At 38.1% G+C, this 25060-nt stretch overlaps 1 protein-coding gene across 8 annotated transcripts in view; it reads right to left on the bottom strand.

Moving 5' to 3' along the window:
- Positions 1–1181: 1181 nt before the first annotated feature.
- Positions 1182–25060, bottom strand: part of IMMP2L (inner mitochondrial membrane peptidase subunit 2) — a 929145-nt gene continuing 905266 nt past the window's right edge. For 4 of the 8 annotated variants that reach the window (XM_017878669.1, XM_017878670.1, XM_017878672.1 and 1 more), the window contains exon 7: positions 1182–1849. In XM_017878669.1, coding sequence (XP_017734158.1) covers positions 1730–1849 — 120 coding nt within the window. In that variant the 3' untranslated portion in view covers positions 1182–1729. The remainder of the gene's footprint in view (positions 1850–25060) is intronic. The other 4 variants (XM_017878676.1, XM_017878675.1, XM_017878674.1 and 1 more) reach the window with 1 other exon arrangement.

Here is a 25060-nt window from a genome sequence, read left to right as displayed (position 1 = left end):
GTGGGACCCTCCCGGCCAGGTGTGGGATATATTCTCCTGGTGTGCCCCTTTGCTTAAAGCGCAGTATTGGGGTGGGAGTTACCCGATTTTCCAGGTGTTGTGTGTCTCAGTTCCCCTGGCTAGGAAAAGGGATTCCCTTCCCCCTTGCGCTTCCTAGGTGAGGCGATGCCTCGCCCTGCTTCAGCTCTCGCTGGTCGGGCTGCAGCAGCTGACCAGCATCGATTGTCCGGCACTCCCTAGTGAGATGACCCCAGTACCTCAGTTGAAAATGCAGAAATCACCGGTCTTCTGTGTTGCTCGCACTGGGAGTTGGAGACTGGAGCTGTTCCTATTCGGCCATCTTGCTTTGCCCAAAAAACTCTTCGTTTCCTCTATTTGTTCTTTACTCTACCTCCCCTCAGTACTCCCAATCCTCTCTTATATGACCCTTAGACCTTCCTGTGTTCCAGCAAGTAAAGGGTCAATACCCTTATGCACTAAACATTTTACAAATAATTGCAAGGGAGGCACTTCGCCAAGAAAGAAAAAAAAAAAAAAAATTACAAGCTTTGAAATAGCAGTATTTGGTCAACTGCAGTTAAAAGCCAGGGTATGAAGTTCAAGTTGGGGAAAAGAGAAAATGGAACTGAAGAATTGAGAAGGGCAATAAAGAGCCAGAGAAAATTTTAAGCGATCTGCTTTAAAAATAATTCTGACCAACAGTATATAAGTGCTCATCAATATTTGTTGAATATGATGATGCTATGATGAAAAAGAAGCTTTCATAAACACAGACTTAGATGCAGGGAATTTACTCCCTTATCCATACAAATTACAGACTATTATTCTACTATAACTTTGCAATTGGTGATATCAGTATTACAGACGTGAATACTGAGAAATAATTAGGGGAAGAAAATCAAACTTGGCTGATCTGGACTGTTTTTTCTTCTATTTCACTCAGAACTTTTAAACAAATAGTATGACTAAATGCTGATAAATGGGTTTACCTATCATTGTGAATAGGCATGATATCACTCAGAAATGTAGGATTAAAAAGGGCCAATAAGAAAGGCTAGACTGTATGCAAGTATCAATAGAATGGGTTCTCCATTACTTTAATTCCTTATTTTCAGAACAGGTAATAAATTCCTCATTAATGGATGTGCTCAATGAGAATTAAACACTCAAGACAGGACCTGACAAATCATTGTTTTATTTTAACATCACTGTTTACTGTTCTTCCTAACTGGCATTTACTACTTTGTAGATACTACAAATCACAATATAATTCCCATCATTATATGTATAATATGTGTTCCCTCTTGTTCTACCTTAACAGTAAGTGGCAAATACATCATTTTTATTGAATATTAATTTTCAATTTATTTCAGCAGGAAGCACCAAAATCAAAATCCAACAATCAATATAATAAGTATATGTAACAAATAATCTGAAATTTAGCCCCATTAAGACATGTGGGTACAGTATTTTTATATTCTCAAAGATCTGCATATTTTGGGGGCATTAAACAACAGGAAACTAAAATTTAACAAAATCAGGTGCCATTTAATACTGTTTTAACATTTGAAAATTATTTATTTAATAATACAGATCGTCTTAATGTGCTGTAAATTTTTCTCACACAGCATTATATTGTTGGAATTTTTTCCCTTTTGGAGGTTTCGTTTTTCCATTCCTCTCCAGTAACTGGCATCCCAATGCCAGCAACTCAGGTAGATTCATGCAGTCATTCCTCTTCTCTCTGTACTGGTAAGCGCTCTGGAGGAAGAACAGATTCTAATTTCTGCCAGCGCTCTGGGGGCCACAGGATATGTGTGGCATGGGCATGCAGAAGTCCTAGGGAAACCTGAATTCATGAGAAACACAAAGAAAGCAAGAAAGAAATCATTTTATAAAAATAGTTATTAATATATTGAAAGCAGAATTTAATCCAGGTTTAACATTCAATGGAAAGGTGAAGATGAATTTTTAAAAAAAGTAAACACCTTTTGTAGCCATTGAAATACAAAAGAAAAAAACAGTAAGCACTTATATGGCATTTTTCTAGGTGCTATCATATGTAAACTCCTTTAATCCTCACAAAAACCATTTGAGGTAGGTTCTGTTAATATTTCCCTTTTACAGACGAGAAAGCAAAGCTCAAAGAGGTTAAAAAAATTGCCAAAAGTCATACAGCTACCAAGTGTTAGTCTGTCTTTAGAACCAAGCAGTTTGACACCAGAGTCCACCATCTTAACCATTATCCTCAAGAACCTGATTGCATAGACCCAGGAAGCATAAATCTTGTGTATGTTCTCAGAGTTTCCCACAGAGTTATTGGTATCCTAGAGAGACTTTCTTTATGGAAGAATCACAGAGTCCTAAAAAATATGCATATTTTGTAAAAAACATTGTCCCACCTACCAGATGAGTAGCAGGAGTTAGGTGTGAGACTGGGTGGGCTGTCTCCATGGAGAGTACACTGCATAACACGGATCTAGTACTCATGGAGAGAGGTGGAAAACCAAGAGAAAGCAAACAAGGTGGGATGGGTAGTGAGGAAAAATAATAAAGTATACAGATCATGACAGATGGTAAAGAATCCCCATTAGCAGAGGCCAACAGAGATTGGCGAGGATGGAAGAGGTGAGGGGGAGGACTTAAGGCTGAGCCCAAAGACAGGAAGGGAGCCCTTAAACATCTTATATCTTCTTAAAGACATCAATTTCAGCGAACAGAAGAACACAGCAAACTTGTTTAAAAGGAAGATCAGGGTCTTATCTTCAGAGATTACCCTTCAACAGGTCTGAAGGAGGGCCTGGAAATCTGTGTTTTTAAAAAAATTGTTGTTGTTATAGTTATTATCACGTGATATTTTAATGGTATTTAGAAGCTTACAAAATACACTCATATTTAGCACATATTTACTGAGTGCCAGTTATAAAGTAATACTATACGTCCACTTTATTTATCATTTTCAAATGTTTTTCCTATAAATTGGACTTCCACAGAGATTAACATAAAACATTCCTTTCACTGAAGCTCTTCTATTTGCTATTACATGAATTCAAGAAATCTCTTCTATTTGCTATCGTACGTATTCAAAAAAAATCACATTGTCTAGGGACTCAAAGACAGAGATGGATGTCAGGGAAGGTTTCCAAAAGATAATCAAAAACACATTGTTTACAAAGAAGAAGAAGAAGAAAAATCTTTTAACAACAACTTGAAATACAAACTAAATAAGCACGAAGGGTAGCAAGAAGCCTGTGGGCTCAATAAAGGGTTTTTTCTTCTACTTGTTATTTTGAAAATCAGACCTATAAAAAATTTGAAAGTGTGGCACAAAAAACAGCTCCATCAAAAGTAAGCATTTACATTTTGCTGCATTCATTTCTTCCTCATTTTGTGTGTATATATATGTTACATGTACACAGCTACTTCTCCTAAACTGTTTGATAGTTGTTGACATCATACTAAATTATCCCTGAATACTTCAACATATATCTCCTGAGAACTAAGACCGTTTCATATATGAACACAATAGCATTATTATACACAAGATATTTAATGTAGATACAATATTACTTATTACATAGTCTATATTCAAAATTTTCCAGTTGTTCCAGTGAAGTCTTTCATAGCCATTATTTTAAAAACTCAAGGTCTAATCAAGGGTCACAGATTGCATTTGATGGTCATTGCTTTGCTTTGATTTACATTTAATTTCTTTTAATCTGGAGTCCCGGCAAGTTGCCTTGTAAAATGTCCTATATCTGGAATTGCTTGATTTTTTTCCCTCATGACTAGAGTCAAGTTCCATCAAATCAGAAGGCACAAAATGTTGGTGCGTCTCATTGTTATGAAGCCAAGTTTGATCACTTAAGGCAATATTGACTAGATTTCTCCATCACAAATAAATCTTTTTCCTTCTGTAATGAATAACTCTGTGATATATTTTATAATAATGTAAATATCCTATATGCCAGCTATAGTTCATCTAATTGTTTTAACATTCATTGATGACCCTGCTGAATCACTTATTACATTAGGTATTACAAAAATAATGATTTTCCAAATCTATTCTTTCTTTTGCATTTATTAGTTGGCATTGTTCTCTAAAAAAAGGTGCTTTCCCTCTCACCCTGCCTCTACTGTAATATCAAGAAGTCCTTTTTTAAGTCAAAATCTGTGACTACTTTTTATTTATCTGTTTGATGCTCAAATGTCTTAAGATTGGCCAGTGGGAGCTCTATGTGTCCTTGGGAGACACCTCCATCTGTATTTTAGCACTACCTTACTTTTTGACACTATTAGTTGTTACAGGCTTACCTTTTACCTTATACCTGTTGCACTGAGATCAGACATTTCTTTAAAGTGCCTTGGTTTCTTTTAGCAAGGAATGCTATTTAGAAACCAAGATTTGGTACTAGGTGTGCTCAGTGCTCCTAGGGTATCAATATTCTATACCATTTCAGGGAATACATATAAAAAATCCAATACCACAAGGTTCTCCCTCACCTTCTGTACTCCATATTTTATCTCCCTTCTTCCACAGTGATTATCCTGGCTCCCCACAACATTAGCACATTTACTTATTTATACTTCCCTAAAATATACTCAAAATAGTTTCAAGGTGACTACACTACAACCATTACCAACAACAAATTTGCTGAGTACAAATTAAGATTTCTATGTAACTATTTTAGTCCTTAAAATATATCTCATTTTAAGGGTGTACTCGTAGGCTGGAGTGCAGTGGCACAATCTTGGCTTACTGCAAGCTCTGCCTCCCAGGTTCACGCCATTCTCCTGCCTCAGCCTCCTGAGTAGTTGTGACTACAGGCACCTGCCACAACACCCAGCTAATATTTTGTATTTTAGTAGAGAGGGGTTTCACTGTGTCAGCCAGGATGGTCTTGATCTCCTGACCTAGTGATCCGCCTGCCTCGGCCTCGGCCTCCCAAAGTGCTGGGATTACAGGCATGAGCCACTGTGCCTGGCCTGGAATAAATTCTTTATTTTTTCCCCCATATAGTTATGTTACCATTTGATATAGAGTTAGGCTCATTTGTTTCTATTTATATTCAATTTTAGAGTTTGCTTTTATTACCCATTTTTGATTCCATTTTATTTTTAAATATATAAAAATTTACATCATTCAAAAGTTAAGATTATTTTTTAAAGATGTGGTAGGTAGAATGATGCCTCCTCCGCCACCGTCCTGGCAAAAGATGTCCACATCTTAATTGCCAGAAGCTGTGAATATGTTAGAGAATAAAGAAGAATTAAGAGTGCTGACCAGTTGACCTTAAGATAACAAGAATATTCTCTATTATTTTATGGACCTGAATGTAATCACAAGGGTCCTAAACAGTGAAAGCAGGAGGCAGAAGGGTCAGATTCAAAGAGGTTTGAAAATGTGGTGCTGCTGGCTTTGAAGCTGGAGAAAAGGACCATGAGCCAAGGAATGCAGGCAGCCTCTTGAAGCTAGAGAAAGGAAGGAGATGAATTATCCTCTGGAACTTTCAGAAGGAATGCAGTCCTGTTGACACCTTAACTTTAGCCCAGTGAGACCCATATTGGACTTATGACCTCCAGAACTGTAAAATAGTAAATTTGTGTTGTAAGGAGCTACATTTATGGGAATTTATTCTATCAGCAATAGGAAACTAAAACAAAAAGTATACAAAGAGAAATCCCATTCCCATCTTCCACCCATTCCCAATAGGTAACTAATTTTATTAGTTTCCGGTTTGCTGTTTCTGTTTCCTTTTTGAAGAGGAAAAAAAAGCAAATAAGCATACATACGTGTTCCTTTTTCCCTTTTAGACTTATACCAAAGGTAACATGCTATATTCTCTTTTGCACCTTGCTTTTATTCTCAATAATATATCCTGGAAGCTACCTCTATCACTTCATAGAAATGAAGTCTGTGTTTTTTTGAAGTCTCCTCACCCCATCTAACCCTAGTGATTCTGCTGATTACTCAATTGGGGAACCTAAATCTGTAGTTTCCACTTTGTTTCACATCCTGAAAAGGGAAACCTAATCAGCTTTAAAGAATCCCTTGAATGTATTCCAGAACATCCTAAATAACCATTCCAACTATGTTAACTTCCAGGAAATACTTCCCTAGATCTACATGATCTGTCATATTGCAGTTTTTATCCAGTTTTGTTCTTATCTGAGCTCAGCAGAGTTGGAAAACAGCTGGTCTCCATCTCTTCTACAATAACCCTTTTTAAAATTTGACAGCTGCTACTCAGATGTACCTCAAGCCTTTATTTGCTTTACAAGATGTTTAACATTTTTTCATAAGGGTGATTTGCCAGGCTTCTAACTTGGCTGAACTCTTGCCAATATATCTGCTTGCTTGCTTAGCTTTGGACTCAGTTTTGGGCATATTCATTCAATTTTTTTAACACTCATTTTACCAAAACCAATCTTAGAATTCTTTTATTTTAAACATTTATTAAAGCTACTAATCTTGCTTCCTGAAAAACATTCATCTTCACAATGATGAATGATGAGAATTCTATCAGATAACATCAATATTCCTTCAAAACATGGTATGGAATGCAAAATTCAGGGTTTCTTTTTTTTAATACTGAGAATAATAGAGAGAGAGAGAGAGAGAGCCTATTCATCCTCCATAGTGTCTTGTCACGGATCTTCATTTTTAAAAATTGGTATGTCTACAGGCAGGCAAATAGTATAGTGAATATAGAAGGAGATAAAAATCCAGAAATATATGAACTTTGTAAAATTAAAAGTTATCCTTCAGGTACAGTTTTGGCTTGCATACTAGCTGTATTAGGTAGGTTCTCCAGAGAAACTGAACCAACAGGAGTGTGTGTGTACATATATATATATTATTATATTATATATATATCATATATATTTATATATATATACATATATTATATATAATATACATATATATTATATACTACATATATATATTATATATATACTCACATATATATTATATATATACACATATATATATATTATATATACACATATATATTATAATATATATATATATAATATATATAGAGAGAGAGAGAGAGAGAGAGAGAGAGAGAGAGAGAGAGATTTATTTTTAAGGAATTAGCACATGTGATTGTGGAGCCTTGGCAAGTCCAAAATCTGACAAGGGAGGTCAGCCGACTGGAGACCCAGGAAAAAGTTGCAGTTCGAGTCCAAAGGCAGACTGCTTGTGAACCAGGAAGAGTCAATGTTGTGGGTAAGGTCTGAAGACAATCTGCTGGCGTGTTCCTTCTTACTCAGGGGAAGTCATCCTGTTGTTCTATTCAGGCCTTCAACTGATTGGAAGAGGCTTACCCACATTACAGAGAGTAACCTGCTTTACTCAAAGTCAATCAATTTAAATGTAAATCTCATTCAAAAGCACCCTCACAGAAACATCCAGAATAATGTTTGACCAAAGATCTGGGCACACTGGCTCAGCCAACCTGACACATAAAATTCACCATCACACCTGACAAATACAATCCCCCTGCTCTTTGCTTACTCAGTGTTACACTCAGTGCTTACTCTATGCAGGGCAGTGTTCTGAATGACTTACACATACTGACTCATTTAAATCTCACAATAACCCATGGGGTAAGTACTATTACTGCCTCTATTTCATAGTCGAGGTAGTCTAGGTGCAGCAATGCGTTTTTTTGAGTCCAGACTCAAATACATAAACTCTGTTTCTAGAAGCTTTCTATCAGGATCACCATATCATTTATCATCCAAATGAAACACTTCTGGCAGTCCAAGGGGGTGCTAATTTAATTAAGTCAGGACAATAAAAATAAATCAGGACTGTCCTTGACAAATCAGAATATAGTTGCCCTAATATAGTTGCTTCTCAATACTGCTAGGTCCCACATTCTTTCCTGAAAAAATAGACTCATCACAAGTAAGTGTACATTGTTATGTGCTAAATTGTGTTATCTCAAGTTTATATGTTGAAGTCCTAACTCGTAATACCTCAGAATGTGACTGTATTCAGATACAGAAACTTTAAAGGGATGACTAAGTAAAAATGAGGCCAGAAGGCAACTGGATTAGTGATTATATGAGAAGAGGAGATTATGACACACAGAGAAACACCAGAACCACATGTGAACACAGAGAAGGTCATGTGAGAACATAGTAAGAAGGTGGCCATCAACAGCCAAGGAGGGGGACTGTAGAAAAAACCAAACATACTGAACCTTGATCTTGGATTTCTAGTTCCAGAATTGTCAGAAAATAAATTTATGTTGTTTAAACCACACAGTCAGTGGTATTTTGTTATGAGAGCCCTAGCAAGCTAATATACACATGAATTGAAATAACACTGTGCAGCTGGGTGCAGTGGCTCACACCTATAATCCCAGCATTTTGGGAGGCCGAGGTGGGCAGATCACCTCAGGTCAGGAGTTCCGAGACCAGCCTGGTCAACATGGCAAAACCCCGTCTCTATTAAAAATACAAAAATTAGACAGATGCAGTGGCACCTGCCTGTAATCCCAGCTACCCGCGAGGCCGAGGCAGAAGAATCGCTTGAATCCTGGAGTCAGAGGTTGCAGTGAGCCGAGATCATGCCACTGCACTCTAGCTTCGGTGACAGAGGGAGACTCTGTCTCAAAAACAAACAAACAAACAAACAAACAAAAAAACAAACAAAAAAAACACTGCTAGAAGTCAGGTCCATGAAATGTCCTAATACTTACTCCTCAAAATAGGGGAACAAAGAAATATGTTGAGAGAAAAGCAAAACAATTTTTGCTTTAAAGAAAAAGAGAGAGATGATTAAGTACATATAACTCTTCCGATAAGTTAAATACTTTGAACAACTAACCTAACATCTTGTTGGAACTTGATTCTTCCCTCTCCTTACTTATTTGTGTCCCATGTGTAACTGTGTCTCCTTCAATGTATTCACATTTTTCAGGTATAAGAAAGTTACTTTTACAGTAAATTTCAAAACACAATAGCAAAAGCATATTAAATGAACCCTGAAAACCTTGAGCAGATCATTGCATTTGTAGTATCTACTGAATGTGAAGATAAGTCCCCTACATGTCTTAATAGAACTCTTGTAATAACTGTTGCCGCTATGGTAGAGTGGGAGGACACTGAGCCCACAGATTGGGAATTTGTAATCTAGAACAGTAGTCACCAAACTGTTTTGATTATGCATCAGCAAAAAATTTGAGGATTCATCCCTATTATTTATGTTAAAATTACATATATACTATTAACAATCCATAAAATCAAATGTTAATATGGCTTAGATTCTTAATTTAGATACAAATAGAAGTTCTAATTTTTTTTCTTGCCTCCCATGGATCATTGTATTCACTACTTGAATATTCCTGCTTCCCACTTTAGCAATCTCTGTTTTAGGAAACACCAAAATTACTGGCTGGAAAGTGATCAGGGATATCAGTCAAGGGGTTGTTTCGCCCACACAATGCCAATGAACCACATGGACTACCTTTGCACTGAATTGCCTGTCTTTGATTGAGTTGGCTCCACTCAGAAGTTATTTTGGCATCTGGTAGACACAGTCTTCATGAGCCCAGCCTTTCCTTTAGATGCCAGGGGGACAGGTGTGTGTGGCTCTGGTTCCCTCCCCTCCCTTTCCACAAACCTATAGTCTACAGAACACTCTTTCATTTCTTGGCTTCAGGTAGTTTCATCCTCTCTTGAGGTTTGAAAGGCTTGCAAGGACATGATAAGGACAAGCAAATGCAAAAGAGCCTTGAGTTGGGATACAGGAAAAAACACAGGAAAGAAAATAAGGAAGAACAAGACCAGTAGTGGGAGGAAAGACATTTTTAAAAAGATGTTCAGGCACTTCTACTATGTGAGGGGCCCTCACCAGACACTGAATTTGCTAGCCCCTTAATCTTGGATTTCCTAACCTCCAGAACTGTGAGCAATACATTTCTGTTTAGACCCTTAAAAAAAAAAAAAATAAGATGTTCAGAACTTGTATTAGTCTATTCTCAAGCTGCTAATAACTAATAAAGACATACCCAAGACTAGGTAATTTATAGAGGAAAGAGGTTTTATTGACTCGCAGTTACTGTGAGGAAACTTACAATCATAGCAGAAGGGGAAGCAAACATGTCCTTCTTCACATGGTGGCAGCAAGCAGAAGTGCTGAGCAAAAGGGGGAAAAGCCCTTTATAAAACCATCAGATATCATGAGACTCATTCACGATCACAACAACAACATGAGGGTAACTGACCCCATGATTCAATTACCTCCTACCAGGTCCCTTCCATGACATGTGGGGATTGTGGGAATTACAATTCAAGATGAGATTTAAGTGGGGACACAGCCAAACCATATCATTCCACACCCAGCCCCTCCCAAATCTCATGTCCTCTCATTTCAAGACACAATCATGTCTTTCTAACAGTCCCCCAAAGTCATAACTCATTCCACCATTAACCCAAAAGTCTAAGCCCAAAGTCTCATCTGAGACAAGGCAAGTCCCTTTTGCCAAGAGCTTGTAAAATCATAAGCAAGTTAGTTACACCCTAGATACAATGAGGGTACAGGCATTGGGTAAACACACCCAGTCCAATGGGAGAAATTGGCGAATACAAAGGGACTACAGGCCCCATGCAAGTCTGAAATCCAGTAGGGTAGTCATTAAACCTTAAAGTTCCAAAATGATTCTCCTTTGACTCCATGTCTCATATCCAGGTCATGCTGATGCAAGAGGTGAGCTCCAATGGCCTTGGGCAGCTCTGTCCCTGTGGCTTTGCAGAGAACACCTCCCCTTCTGGCTGCTTTCATGGGGTGGTATTGACTGTCTGCAGCTTTTCCAGGTGCACAATGCAAGCTGTCAGTGGATCTACCATTTTGGGGTCTGGAGGACGGTGGCCCTCTTCTCACAGTTCCATTAGGCAGTGCCCCAGTGGGGACTCTGTGAGGGCTCCAACCCCACATTTCCCTTCCACACTGCCCTAGCCGAGGTTCTTCATGAGAGCTCCCCATCTGCAGCAGACTTCTTCCTGGACATCCAGGTATTTCCATATATCCTCTGAAGTCTAGATGGAGGTTTCCAAACCTCAGTTCTTGACTTCTATGCACCTGCAAGCCCAACCACATGGTAGCTGCCAAGGCTTGGGGCTCCCTCCGAAGCAATGCTGTGCCTTGGCCCCTTTCAGCCACAATTGAAGCCAAAACAGCTGGGACTCAGGGCACCATGTCCTGATGCTACTTAGAGCAGGTGGGCACTGGGCCCAACCCATGAAACCATTTTTCCCTCCTAGGCCTCCAGGCCTGTGATGGGAGGGACTGCCATGATGGTCTCTGACATGCCCTGGAGACATTTTCCTCATTGTTTTGGCAATTAACATTGGGCTTCTTATTACTTATGCAAATTTCTGCAGCTGGGTTGAATTTCTCCCAAGAAAATTAGTTTTTCTTTTCTATCACATCTTCAGGCTGCAAGTGTTCCAAACTTTATACTCTGTCACCTCTTGAATGCTTTGCTGCTTAGAAATTTCTTCCAGCGGATACCCTAAATCATCTCTCTCAAGTTTAAAGTTCCACAGATCTCTAGGGCAGGGGGAAAATGCCACCAGTCTCTTTGCTAAAGCATAACAAAAGTCATCTTTGCTCCAGTTCCCAATAAGTTCCTCATCTCCATCTGAGACGACCTCAGCCTAGATTTTATTGTCCATATCACTAACACTATTTTGCTCAAAGCTATTAAACAAGTCTCTAGGAAGTTCCAAACTTTCCCATATCTTTCTGTCTTCTGAGCCCTCCAAGTCTCTATGAAGTTCCAAACTTTCTCACACTTTTCTGTCTTTTTCTGAGCCCTTCAAACTATTCCAACCTCTGCCTGTTACCTAGTTCCAAAGTTGCTTCTACTTTTTGGGGTATCTTTAAGCAGAACCCCACTCCCAGTATCAACTTACTGTATTAGTCCATTCTCATGCCGCAAATAAAGACCTACTTGAGACTGTGTAATTTATAAAGGATAGAGGTTTAATTGACTCACAGTTCAGCATGACCGGAGAGGCCTCAGGAAACTTACAATCATGGCAGAAGGGGAAGCAAGCATGTCCTTCTTCACATGGTGACAGCAAGGAGAAGGGTCAAGCAAAAGGGGGAAAGCCCCTTATAAAACCACCAGATCTCATGAGAACTCAGTCACTATCATGAGAACAGCATGAAGGAAACCACCTCCATGATTCAAATACCTCCCACCAGGTCCCTCCCATGACACAGGGGGATTATGAGAACTATAATTCAAGATATGATTTGGGTGGGGCACAGCCAAACCATGTCAGAACTAGAGCCAGGGTCAGAAGATGATCAATGTGAGGTGTGAGGAATGAGGTGAAGCACAAAACTTTTAAATCCATTTGATTAAAATATTTTGTAAGCAGGAAAAACAATCTGTACTTTTAGCAAATAAAATATTTTGATGAATTTACTTAGCAGCATAAGAAGAGAGAGAAATTTCCAAATAAACAAAGCAGCAGTCAGATGATATTTATTCTACAATATTAAATTACCTATAATTATGTTCGAGAGTCAAAACAAACTGAAACAATATCCAAAATTTGAAATGTTGTTCTAACATAAGTACTGATTTCTTAATGCTTAAAGAAATGTCAGCTCTCCAATCTGACATCAAAGGTCCTTCACAGTCACATCCTTCCAAACTCATCTTCATGATTTCTCAGTACAAGTACTCTACTCTCAGGGCCTCTCCAGAGCACCCACAACAGGACATACCATATCTATCTGCCTGCTTCTGATTGTCCTTTCAGTTTGTAATCCTCTTCCTTAGATCCCTGGATCCCTCTTGCAAGACCCAATTCAGTCCTGACTCTTCCATCCCAGCCACTCCAATTCATATCCATTTGTTCCTGACCAAGGAATCGAAGCCTGGTGCAGCGTCTCCCCAATATCCAGTTCTTCCCAATATGAAGATCAATATATTTGAGTTAAATAGATTTTTTATAAAGTAGCACATCTCTTATCTTCTTGACCTCCCACCTTTGGATCCAGAGGATTATACAGCTATCATCCAGTGTTTTCTCTCAGCATGTATAAGGCTAGTGGTGAGTATAAGGCTAGTGAGGTATCATTAAAAGTGGTGATCCCTTTTGGACCATAACTTATCTGCCAGTGATCCCTACCTTCAGGTCCTTGTTTAAAGGGGAAACCAATGGTTCAGGCCCCAACTTAATTCAAATGAACAAAATGAGCACAGTAGTGGCTACATCCTTTATTAGTCTCAAAAAAAAAAAAAAAAAAAAAAACAGGCTCAGTTCTCCCATAGTTTTTCTCTCCCCAAATGCACCCGTATTTCATCAAAGGCAGAACCCACTCCTCCTGGGCTTCTTACTACAAGGTTGTCACATCTGAAAACCAATTTTCTTCTCACTGGTTTAGTTATTTCTAAGTCTTCTTAATGAGATTTTGAAAACATTATTATTGGGTTAATAAATGTTTCTTGCTTAAAGGAACAAAATTTAATAATATAGGAACCAAAACATTTGTGTGGTTAGGTCAGCAATGACCAATACAAAGTAATTTACTTTCTTATCATAGTACTTACAGCTTTAAAATAGGTTTTAAATAAAACTTACAGTTTTAAAAAAAATTTAGTACGTCATCAAAATAAGATAATCACAAATGAAGCTTTAAGAAATTCCCTAAGCATAATGTGACCATGCAATTTATTACCCAAATTAGGACATTTAAGAGTGAAGGGGGTTATTAATAATTAAACTGGGACAGTAGGTGTAAACCAAGGTGGCTCTAGGATATACAGTCATCCTCCTTATGTGTCATCCCATTATTTTGACAAGTGAACATTTATCGACTATTGTTATACTCTGAGGGCCTTACATATATAATCTCTCTTACTACTAAAATTAAAGCTGCAGTATAGATATTACTAATTGCATTTTGCAAAAAAAAAAAAAAAAGCTCAGAATTACTAAGTAACATGCTGATGGCTGTAAGGCTAGTAAATGATAGAAGCAAAATTTGAAATAGGCATGATTCAAAATTCATGCTGCTCCCACTATAAGGTACTGCTTCTTCTGTGATGTTATGTAATAATTTATGTTTCCATCCCTATAGCAAGGGTCAGCAAACATTTTCTCTAAAGGGTCAGAGAGTAAATAGTTTAGGCTTACAGGCCATATGATCTCTGTTGAAACTGCTCAACTCTGTACCTGCAGCACAAAACAGGCATGGACAATATGTGAGTGAATATAACATTTGTTCCAATGAAACCTGATTTACAAAAACAGGCAACAAGCTGTATTTGGCCTGAGGGCCATTGTTCACCAACCCCTGATTTTTACTCTAGACCCTATAACGTCTTTGCTGGGAGAGGCAGAGGTTCTAGCTCACCTTTTCTATATTATAAATTAGCACGGTGTTTTGAACAAGATTGGGAACTACCTGTCAGCAATAAGTATTTACTGAATGCGTGAATTAAGGAGGAAAGCTTGTTTGTAAATGCTGTATTTTATTATCTGGGCATCAAGGAAATTCCTTAACCTACATTAATGGAAACACCCATAGTTCTTTAGAAAATAGTATGAAGTAACAGGAGGGCTTCCATAATCACTGATGATATACCACAATGGACTGACAGCAATCTATCCCTACAAAGAACTGTGAGACAGTCTCAAAAGTATTTTTGAAAGGTAGAATATGGAATTCCTTAGTACACTTTCTGGTACTGCACTGACAACATGCCCCAATTCTTTCTGGATTGGGTACCACAAAGGGGGATGTTGCCCTTATAATCACTGCTGAGACCAGGGCTGTGAGTGTCAAAGAGAGAGCAAGGTCACTAGCAAGAAGCACAGGACTTCACTTGCAGCTTCTACTGTGATGTCATGCATTCAATATGATGCCACAAGTGCAGGGGGATGTCCTGACTGTACAGAGACACTGCTTTCCTGATCCCACCTCTCTAGTCACCAGTTTTTGCTCATGTCAACATTACACATGAACAATAACAACCATAATAAAGGCACAACTTTAAAAGCAATCTAAGAGACTAAGAAAAAGTGAGAAGAACAAAATGATTCCTTTAATAAATAGCATAACATTGAGATTTCTTGCAGATACTAGCAAAACATATGCATGGTTTAAGTAAATCAAACAGAATTAGAAATAAAGGCAGGCAAGACCAAATGTCACATAGAAAATGAGCAATTGTACTGTTAAAATGATCAAAAGGTATTTTTTAAAAGACTAAAGCATATCAATCATGCTACCTACTTTATTTTAAACATGGATTAACATATCCATACTTGAATTTTTTCATGAACATTTTTGGATACAGGAGACTAGGTTCATACAGAGAACAGTATTAGCCTATTATTCACTCACACATCCCCATGATGCTTATCTACACAGCATACAGAACAGATAAACACAACTCCTAATAAACAAAGGTATGCACACAGAATGCTTCCATTCCATGTAAGAACTGACTGATATGCATTCAAAGACAACCTGGTAAGAGCAAAGCTTTGGTTGTTTAGGTGAATGAGGTATGTGAATATCATGTGCCAAAGAATTATGCTGAAGGCAAACAAGAAGAGCCTCAAAACTCCTAAGCGCAAAGCTTTGGTGAGCCAAAAAGGATAAAAGAAAAAAAAATACAGATAGAAAGCAATGGAGGAGTGAGAAGGGAGGCTCTGGAAAAAATGGATAGATAGGTTAATACAGGGAGGAAGGAGCAGCAGATAAAGTAAAAGGCACAGAGTCAGGGGTGGCACAATGGGTGACCTTTCTTTGTGGGAAATGAGCTACTGAGATTGCCCCCTCTGGTATCACCATCCTGCGAGACCCTAGCAGTAGTGATAGTTCTGGAAGCATGTCACTGTGCAGAAAGACCCAGCATCATTTTCTTCCTCCTCCTTGAACTCAGAAGAGTAATGGCCCTTGCACTTAGGAATATTTCCTGTAGAAAACAACTCTTTCCTTCCTGAAGATATAATACAGGTCCACAGACCTTACTAGCAATTCTAAAATCGAAAGAGTTCCAAAAATATGAAGTTTTTTTGTAACCTTCTGGTAGCAAAATCTGACCTGACCTGAGCTGCTATAAAATTATAGTCTATTTATCCCATAGAGTATGCCAATTCATACTTCTGGCTGCAGAAATATTAATGTGCTTGATTCTAGAAGCTGCCCCAGTCTCTGCTGGGGGTATTATGTTACATATGGCATAGACATAGTTTAAATATGCTGTTTATAGATACTGATATCACCTTTCCAACAGCTGAAAAGTCTGAATTCTGTAGTATAAGTTTCCTAGTTTCAGATGCGATATTAACATCTTTAAATATAAGCAAAGGTGGATATTTACCAAAGATAATAAATGTAATCAGAGATATAGGCTCAATCCTAGGTGGGATTGGCACCCTACTAGATACTGCAAATATACAGAAGGTAATAAACATGATCCCTGTCACTTAGGACCTCATGATCTGGTGGGAAAGACAGATGTTTAAACAAAGTTTTGAACTACAACCTGGCATGCTAGACATACAAAGGAGCCAAGTACCCTGAGAGTAGAGGTTGTGGCCAAGCCTTGAAAAGGCTCCACTGAGCAGATTCATCTAAGTTAGCTCTAAAGGATGCTGCTGACTTCACTCCCCTAAGGACAGATCTTCACCTATGACATCCCTTTCCAGATTTTTTTCTAGAACATTCTCCTAATCTTTCATTAATTTCAAAGGTGAGATAATGTGATAGGTTTATACAATGTAATATTTTGCAATTTAAAAGCAAGACCCTATGGTTTGGAAGAGATTCAAAATGAGACTCTCTTTCAAAGGCCTCATTCTAGTACAAGTGTTTTCCTTCATTACCAACAATTTTAACTTTAATCATTTCAAAGCAATTTTCCTGTTCAAGACTTAGCTTTAATCAGAATGCATTTTCAGGTCACTTCATAGCCTCTTCATGCTTCTCTCTAGATAACTACAGAATCATGCATAATCATTCTAGTCCCCCCAAGACACCCTCAGTAAGTAGTCAGTTCAACATTTTATGCAAAAATAGATACAAAACAGGCCTCTGGGGGTATCTCCAGCTAATTTTCATGAATTAATTTCCCAGGATTGATGTTTATGCACCAGTCTCTTTATCACATAATCAAATCAGTGGAGTTGAAGTGGTCTAACTCCTTATTTTGCAGCTTGATTAAGCAGGTGATGAAATATTTGAATATAATTTGGATAGTTAACAGCTCACAGCATTCACAATAATCCAAGGTGGATGGATGACATTACCGACCGATGTCTCATTGTTTTCTTGTTTTCTTTCCAGTAGTTGATGTCCCACATGTTATTTTTATGTTGGAGATAAAACAGTTCATATAAATACACGAGTGGAGAGGTATGAAAGGCTTTAATATTGATGATGTTGTTTTAAACCACATTTAGACCAACTAGGCAGGCAGCCACCGAGACAGACTAGATTGCCATTGGTTAAGAGAGGATTTGGGATGACAAGGTGTCTGATACCCACTGCCAATCCCGCTGCTGTGGTGAATGCAGCCATTCCTCTGCTGGGGTTACCTCTGTTCATCTGGTGGCTATTTGGCTTCCGGCCTCTATCTAAACATCTCTCTCTACTTCCCTTCCCTCTTTGTCTCCACTTTCAAAATAAAAGGGGAGAGGCTTAGAAAATAAACAACCAGAAATGAAAGAAGATAAATAAAAGTAACAACTACAAAGACCAAGATAGTCGCTGTGACTAGCACCACATCCGGTGCCATGTGAGGAAGACAACAGGTTAACTTACACAGCTCTCATATGAGAGGAAACTTCATGTTTTTAAAGAGAGACTAACTTTTCCTCTGATTTAATTTTTGCAACACATTTCTAACATAGGGACTAGTACAGGACACTCTAAGTATCATAACGAACAATATTCACACATTAGGTTGCCCCAAAAAAGGCAGAAACAGAGTTCAAGTTGCTGACAATTTGGTGAATATTATTTTGCATGAGACTAAGGTGACTTGGTCTTATATGTAATCTTCTAGACACCTAATTTATTCCAATGATGAGAACTTAGATTATGTGGAGGCTTGGATAGGTAGAACACCCTTAAAATTATTTTTCTCAACTGTGTTTTTCATATGTAAGATCTGTTTTGTTTATGGCCAGAGAGAATTCCTGATTCCAAACTATTGCTACATGTCTGCAAGTGAATGATGAGCCAGGTGAGTGAGCCACTCCACTCTGCCTGTCTCCTTACCCTAAAATGACACTTTGAGTGGTCAGAGCTATAACTGCAGTTCTTACTTTACACCAGAAAATCCAGAAAATTGTGTTGTTGAAGACAAAATAAAGCATAATAAAAGGTAATGGAAAAAGTGGTCTAAATCCGAGAAAAACTGACTTCTCAAGAAGAAACACATCTAGCATGTACTTGAAGTTTTAAATGTGCATATGGTGAAGCAGAGTTTACCTCACTGAGATCATTACAGGTGTGGGCATGGCACAATTGGCAACACCAGTCTTAATGATGGCTGCATGTCTGTCCATGTGTCCATGAAAATAAATGTCTTCTTCTATTGCCTACTCCTCCAGGAAAATGATCCAGATATTCCTTTTCTCCACTCCCAGCAGTTAGGTGGAAGCACCTGTCCTGGGCCCAGCCAATCAGATGTCCACATCTAGGACCATGAACATGGAGGGAGTAATGTGAAGACACAGAAGCAGAGATTACTGGCAGAGACATGAGTGCCAGAAAGTGTCCAGAAACACCAACTGCCATCCTCCCTGCCTTGTTCCTGTGGAGTGGCATAGGGGTGTGCTGTGTTGCTAGCTGTGAAATTCCCAGCCTAGTTTTCATTGCAATTTTTCTGTAAGCTAGTCAATATTCTTCTAATGACATCTTGTCTGCTAAAATTAGTAAGGACTCAAAAAACAAAAAAACAAAAAAACAAAAAAACAAAACTGAGAATGGGTTTGGGTTGTTTGAAACTGAGATGCCGGATTGGTAGGTTGATGTGGAAATACTGGTGAAAGAATAATGTTTATAAGGAGATTAGAAATTAACTCTAATTCCCAGTTCCATGGGTGGGAAAACTGAGGCCCAGAAATGCTACCCAGAGTCACTCAGTTAGCTAGAGATGGGACTTCAAAACCTATTACTGGCTCTTAATTTGAAGCCCTTTTCACTATACCAATCAGTGAAATGAGGAAAGAACCCTAGAAATTGTAATGTTTGTTAAGGGACCTGCATCCATGCTTTCTATGCCTGCTTTTACCCTAGGGAAAAGTGAGGTCTTTCATTTTGTGCAGAAAAAACAAAACAAAACAAAACACTGCACATGAAGGTTTGTACACAGCCATGCCACTCTGTTTGGGAATTGTTCTGATTTATAGCAGCAGGGCATGTTACAAGCTACTGTGCCGTGAGGAATACTTGCTGAGGGCAACAAGAAAACTAGTGATTATTACAGCAACTTTACATCAATGTGCATAAAAGGCCCTGAAACATAAAGAAATGTGGTAAGATTCCTTTTACTCAACACAACAGATATGCACAGGCCTACTACATGCAAAGCACACAGCAAGGTGTTCTATTTCATAAATGTACCAAGCTGGGTGAGACATAGAATCAAGCCTTAAAAGGCTTATAATTCACCGAGGAGGACAGTTGTCATAAGCTTGACCCATGCAATGTGTTTGGCAGAAGTGGAGAAGACGCTGTAGGAACTGAGAGTAATGTAGTGAGTAATTCAAGCCATTGAAGGATCAGGAAGAGAGACAGGTTCTCACTGGGGAAATGACCTCTGACTGCAATCTGAAGAAAAACAAATGGCAAGAGAGTGGTCAGCAAGAGAATAGTCAGCACTTTTTTGTGATGTTGCTGACAAAAGATATGACCATGCATAGGAAAAGAAGAAAGAAAAATACTTTGAGATTGAGATCCAACTTTCCTAGTTTAGCATCCGGGCTCTTCATAAATGTTCCTCTGTTCTGTTTCATTTCTCAGCCCTCATCAGCTTGTAGCCTGAATCACTCTTATGCCTCCTTGAAAACACTCAGATCTCTCACAGCACACTCTGATCCCTCACAGCTCTGGACATTTGTACATGCTGTTGTTTCTGCCTCCCAGAAGGCTTTCTCTTGCTCTTTACCTAGATAACTCCTCTTCATCTTTCCAGACAGTGCCTACATGCCACCTCCTTCTAGAAGGCTTCCACGACCTCTTCTCAGTTTCAGCAGCTTGTGACTAATTCAAACTAGTAATTATCATACTGGGCAGTGATGGTCTATTTAGTTCTTTCTCTCTTACTAGGTGTGAGCTTCTTGAAGCAGGTACTGTCTCACATTCCAAAGACATGACATAAAAGTAGAAAGAAGCTCAAAAAATGTTTGTCAATTGATTAAATGAAAAAATGAAACTGGAGAAAACGCGGATGTAGATTAGACACAACTCAGCAACTGATTGGATATTGGAGCTGAGAAAAGAACAAGCTGAGATGACCATTATTTCTCACCTGCCTGGAAAGATGGTAATGCCATTAACAGTCGCGGGATCACAGTACAAGGCACAGATTTGGGAAATGATGTATTCAGTTTTGTATTACTGAATCTGAGATTCCTATTGAATGCCACAGAAGATATCTTGCATATGGTTGAAAATTCTGTGTGAGAGTTCAGGCGAGGGTGTGAAGCAGAACTTAGAGATTCAGGAGTTACCCAACTGCACCCATGGGAACACAGTGCTCACAGAGGGAAGGAGAAGAAAGCAAGAGCGCTAAAGGCAGACGCCTGGGGGAACACAGCATTTCGGAGGTAATGCTAGAAAGCTACCGACTATATGCAAGAATTCATAAACTTGTTTGAGTAACACATCCACCCTTAAACCGGAGTTCATGAGACATGCACAAGTAGAGAAGCATTGCTTTACTTATAAAAAGGGGGGCATTGAGATTAGTGCACAACAGAATACAGCAGTTAAAGATGAGTGGGGGAAATACTTCTAACATCACCTTTAAAACTGCAGCTATTTGGGTTTTTTTCTTATTGAATCTATAGAACATATAAAGATCTAGGTAATGCCTCTTAAAATCCTGAAAATTATGTTCAGGTAGTGCAGTTATACATCTGTGTATATGAACATGACTCATATAGATTAAATATATAATGTAAAACCTCTCAGTAGTTTAATTAAAATATCTCCTCTAATGGAAATAAATGTTACTTTATGAACATTTTGCTTTCAGAAGGGTAAATGCAATGCTTTATATAATTTTAGTTGACTTTTAAATGAATTTCACAAGCTTTTAATACCACTTTGGTTAGAAGGAAACTTTTGTTTATGTGAGACAAAGATGCTACCAAAATGGCTAATATGTACCATTTCTGAGAAATAATTATAAATCTTTTACTTTAAATATTAAGATCTATCTGTTCACTTTTTATCAGATCAACTATGAAGCAAATTAAAGCAAAAAACAAGAAATTTAAACTATCATACAGATTTTTGCTACTTTTATTTTTTGTAAAGACTCAATCTGTCCTCTGGAGAAATCATCTTGTTAATAAAGCATAGTTTGAATGACTGACAAAGTAACGTTTGTGATCATCTTAAAGGCATATTGGTCCAATGTCAGTCCTAGTATTGATATTTACTCCCTGAATATATTGTTGTTACATTAGGAAAAATTAAGTTAATGGAGTCATTCCAGCTTTGTACGCTTTCTATTGACTCTGTGATTTTTTTTTCTTTTTCAGATTTGAGTTCCTACAAATAATAGTTATCTTGCTTTTGTACTTTGATTACAGTAGTTAATTCAGAGAAATCTGTTCACGGTCATTCAACATTCAATCAATAAACATGCTGGCACAAGGCCATGGCTGGGATGCTTTGTGAGATACTCGAATTTCCATATACTGAAACTGCTAAGAGTAAATAACATGTAGTCTTTTGGTTTTGAATGTAAACAGTTATTGTCTGAAAATTAATAGTAGCAGATTATTTAAAGTTGAAATTTATAAAATGACAGATGAGCCATGTCAAATATAACATAGTAGCAATAAAATAAAACTGGTAGAGCTACCATAAACCAGAAGAAATTCCTCATGGCTAACTATGGACTGACTACTTGAGTGTAGTTTATTTACAAAAATTTTTATATTCCAAGCTGTTCTTTCCTAAAGTAGACTGAATAGCAATAAATCTTAATATCTTAATTCTTTTTTGTACGTTCGTTATGTATATGCCAGAGAAAAGGTTGATCATTTTAATGGTAGCCTAAGGCAAGTATAATGACAGAGACAAATTAATTTTTTTAGAGTGATATTACAAATTATCTTGAGATTACCCACTGCTATAGATTATATATAACTTCACTCCACTGACTCAGATAGTTCAGTGCTAGCTCTAATTTGTAAATTTTCTTAATTTACAATATATCACACAATTCCGTTGTGTGATAATTTAGATTGATCTTGGTCAGGCAAACAGACGAGGTTGACTGTTAAAACTCTTGATGCTTTATAGACCTAGGGATAATGTTACATTGTCAAGGGTTGAAGAGAGAGGTGTGTTAGCCCCTGTGTAAATGAAATGCTCACTGCCTTGTGCAGAGAAAGAGATTTGGGCTGGTGATGAAGGTCTCACCATATTTGGCACTCCTGTCCTCCTGTTCTGTGTCCTCTCCCAGTATTAAGAAACTGTCATCAATCCATTTCCCTACCCAAGTAGAATGGAACAAGACATGCATGCAGCAACAGGAGTAGAACCTGCCCTGCCTATGGATGAAGTCTTTTTCACAAAAACTTCTGGCCACACTCAACCTACTGTATCCAGTGCTACCTGGCATTTGAAACTACAGTTCCAAATTTTCCTTTTCCTTCAAGTGATTTTTAATTTTCCAGTTTGCTTTTCTACATTTCCTTAAAGCCAAAAAGACAACTTCTTCATTATCTTAAAAAAATTTTCATTAAGGATTGGAGGGGAGAGGGATGTCTCAACCCAAACTAATCCATCAGTCAAATAGAGAATATTGTCTCTAATCATAAAAAAAATCCTGATAGTTCAGCATCAATAGTGCAGCATCCATGCTCCTGGAGCACCATAACATACAGACAGTTCAAGAAACAGGAGTGGAGTGAGCATTAGTCACAGAGCACAAGAGCACAAGCTTTGGAGTCAGAAAACCAGGTTAGGATCCAGAAAATTAACAGTTGCATCATCTTTGGGAAGTAACTTCACTTCTTTCATTCTTCCTTCTCTCATTGTCCAATGGGAATAATAATATCAACTCTGCAAGACTGCCACAAGAATTAAATTTGTATAATTTGCAAAGCACTAGCCCAGTGCTCTGCTGCATGCTAACTGCTATGGTAGCCCCATAGAAAGCCAGGTACAGATTAAGCCTGATGTACTACACAACAATAATAACAAGAAGTAAGATGTTGAAAATAGCTGCATTATATCATATCCCATTGTTAACAGTTAATGGTGCTGAAGTAGGAGTTATGCCCTTGAGAAAAATTGTATTTGGTTAGCTGGTGATACTAGTTTATGATGGTTTATCATAAGTATAAAATGATCGCAAAATTTTGTCCCAACCAATTTTCTTCTTAGAAAATCTATCTATAATAGCAATAAAATGTGGTTGCTGTTATGTTTCTTTTTTTTTTTACACAAAGCTGGGCTTTGAAGGAACTTTTCTATGTACTAAGATGAGCTCAATAAAAATAAAATCCTTTGGATTAAGGTAACATCCCTATGAGACCTTTGCCTCTGGTAGAGGCAGTTACAGTAATGAACAAAAGAAGAATGGAAGACTTCCATTGTTGCTTTAAATTACATGTGTGACAGATCGCAAAGAAATTGCTTTTAGTTAAATGAGCAATATTTTCTTGGTTTTCTCCCAGCTCTTCAGTAGCAGTTGAAAGGTCCATTGGAAGTATGAATTTTCCTAGCAAAATAACACTGCATTATAAACGTTGCCAGTTTCTGATCACTGACTCATTCCTTAAGCCCTGCTGGCTTCTGTTTTCACTATGTGACAGAACTGCATTCTTAAAAGTCACCAACACCTTCCATGGCTTGTCTTTAGTCTCCATCTCCCTCTGTAATCTTTAACCCTGCTGATCACTACCTGCTAAAAAGTCTTCTCTGCAAAAGGTAAGTAGCTATGCTACTTACCTTCCCAGGACTCTGAGCACATTATACAATTTTGCTGATTTATAATTATCCCCGTTTCCTGAATGTACCTATTTCTTGAGGTTTGTCTTCTCTATTTTTTTTGCTCTCTTAATATTCTTTCTCTTGGTAAACTCATCCACACTTTAGTTGGAACACCTACCACACTGCCAATAACCCTCAAATCCATATTTCCAGTCCTATCCTTTCTCCTGATCTCCAGACCTGATGCTCTTCTCAGTGGCTAGCTGGACAACCCCAATAGGGCCTCCCCCTCAGTACACAAACAAAATGCAGGTACCACACCAGTTCATATTCAGTTGCCTCAACTGAGTATCATGCCCTGGTGTCTCGATTTTGGAATCTCCCTATTGCCTGCTTCAACTGTAACCTTTCAGCCATAATTAGACTTCTGTCGTTGCTCCACCACCCTTGTTTCTAATTAGTTTACAGATTTTTTTCTTGCTTGAATCCATCCGCTCCTTCCATCCTCACTGCCCTTATCAAGGAACAGGTTCTGATTTCTTCTTCCCTGAATGAACACAGTAACCTCAATACAAAACTCTCCAATTTCAACCTTGTTTTTCCCCAACTGCTATACACACTGGTAGCAGATTAATTTTCTACAGTTTGGCTTCAATCAGATCATTCCCACGATTAACACACTTCAATCATTCTTCACTTTCTACTAATATAAAGAAAAGATGCATAGCCTGGAATTCAGGAACCATCACAATATTATGCCCACCTATCCACTCTTTCATTCTTCTTTCTTGATACTCCTCTACCACATACCCTGAACAAGTTCCTTACAAGGTCTTCAGGGTGAATTCTGTGCCCATCAAATCTTAAGAACTTCTTTGCTAA

Source organism: Rhinopithecus bieti, unplaced genomic scaffold, assembly GCF_001698545.2.
Source record: "Rhinopithecus bieti isolate Rb0 unplaced genomic scaffold, ASM169854v2 scaffold_10712, whole genome shotgun sequence".
In the NCBI taxonomy this organism is placed as follows: domain Eukaryota; kingdom Metazoa; phylum Chordata; class Mammalia; order Primates; family Cercopithecidae; genus Rhinopithecus; species Rhinopithecus bieti.
Note: the sequence above shows the minus strand (reverse complement) of the source record. Positions and strands in the feature narration are given on the sequence as shown.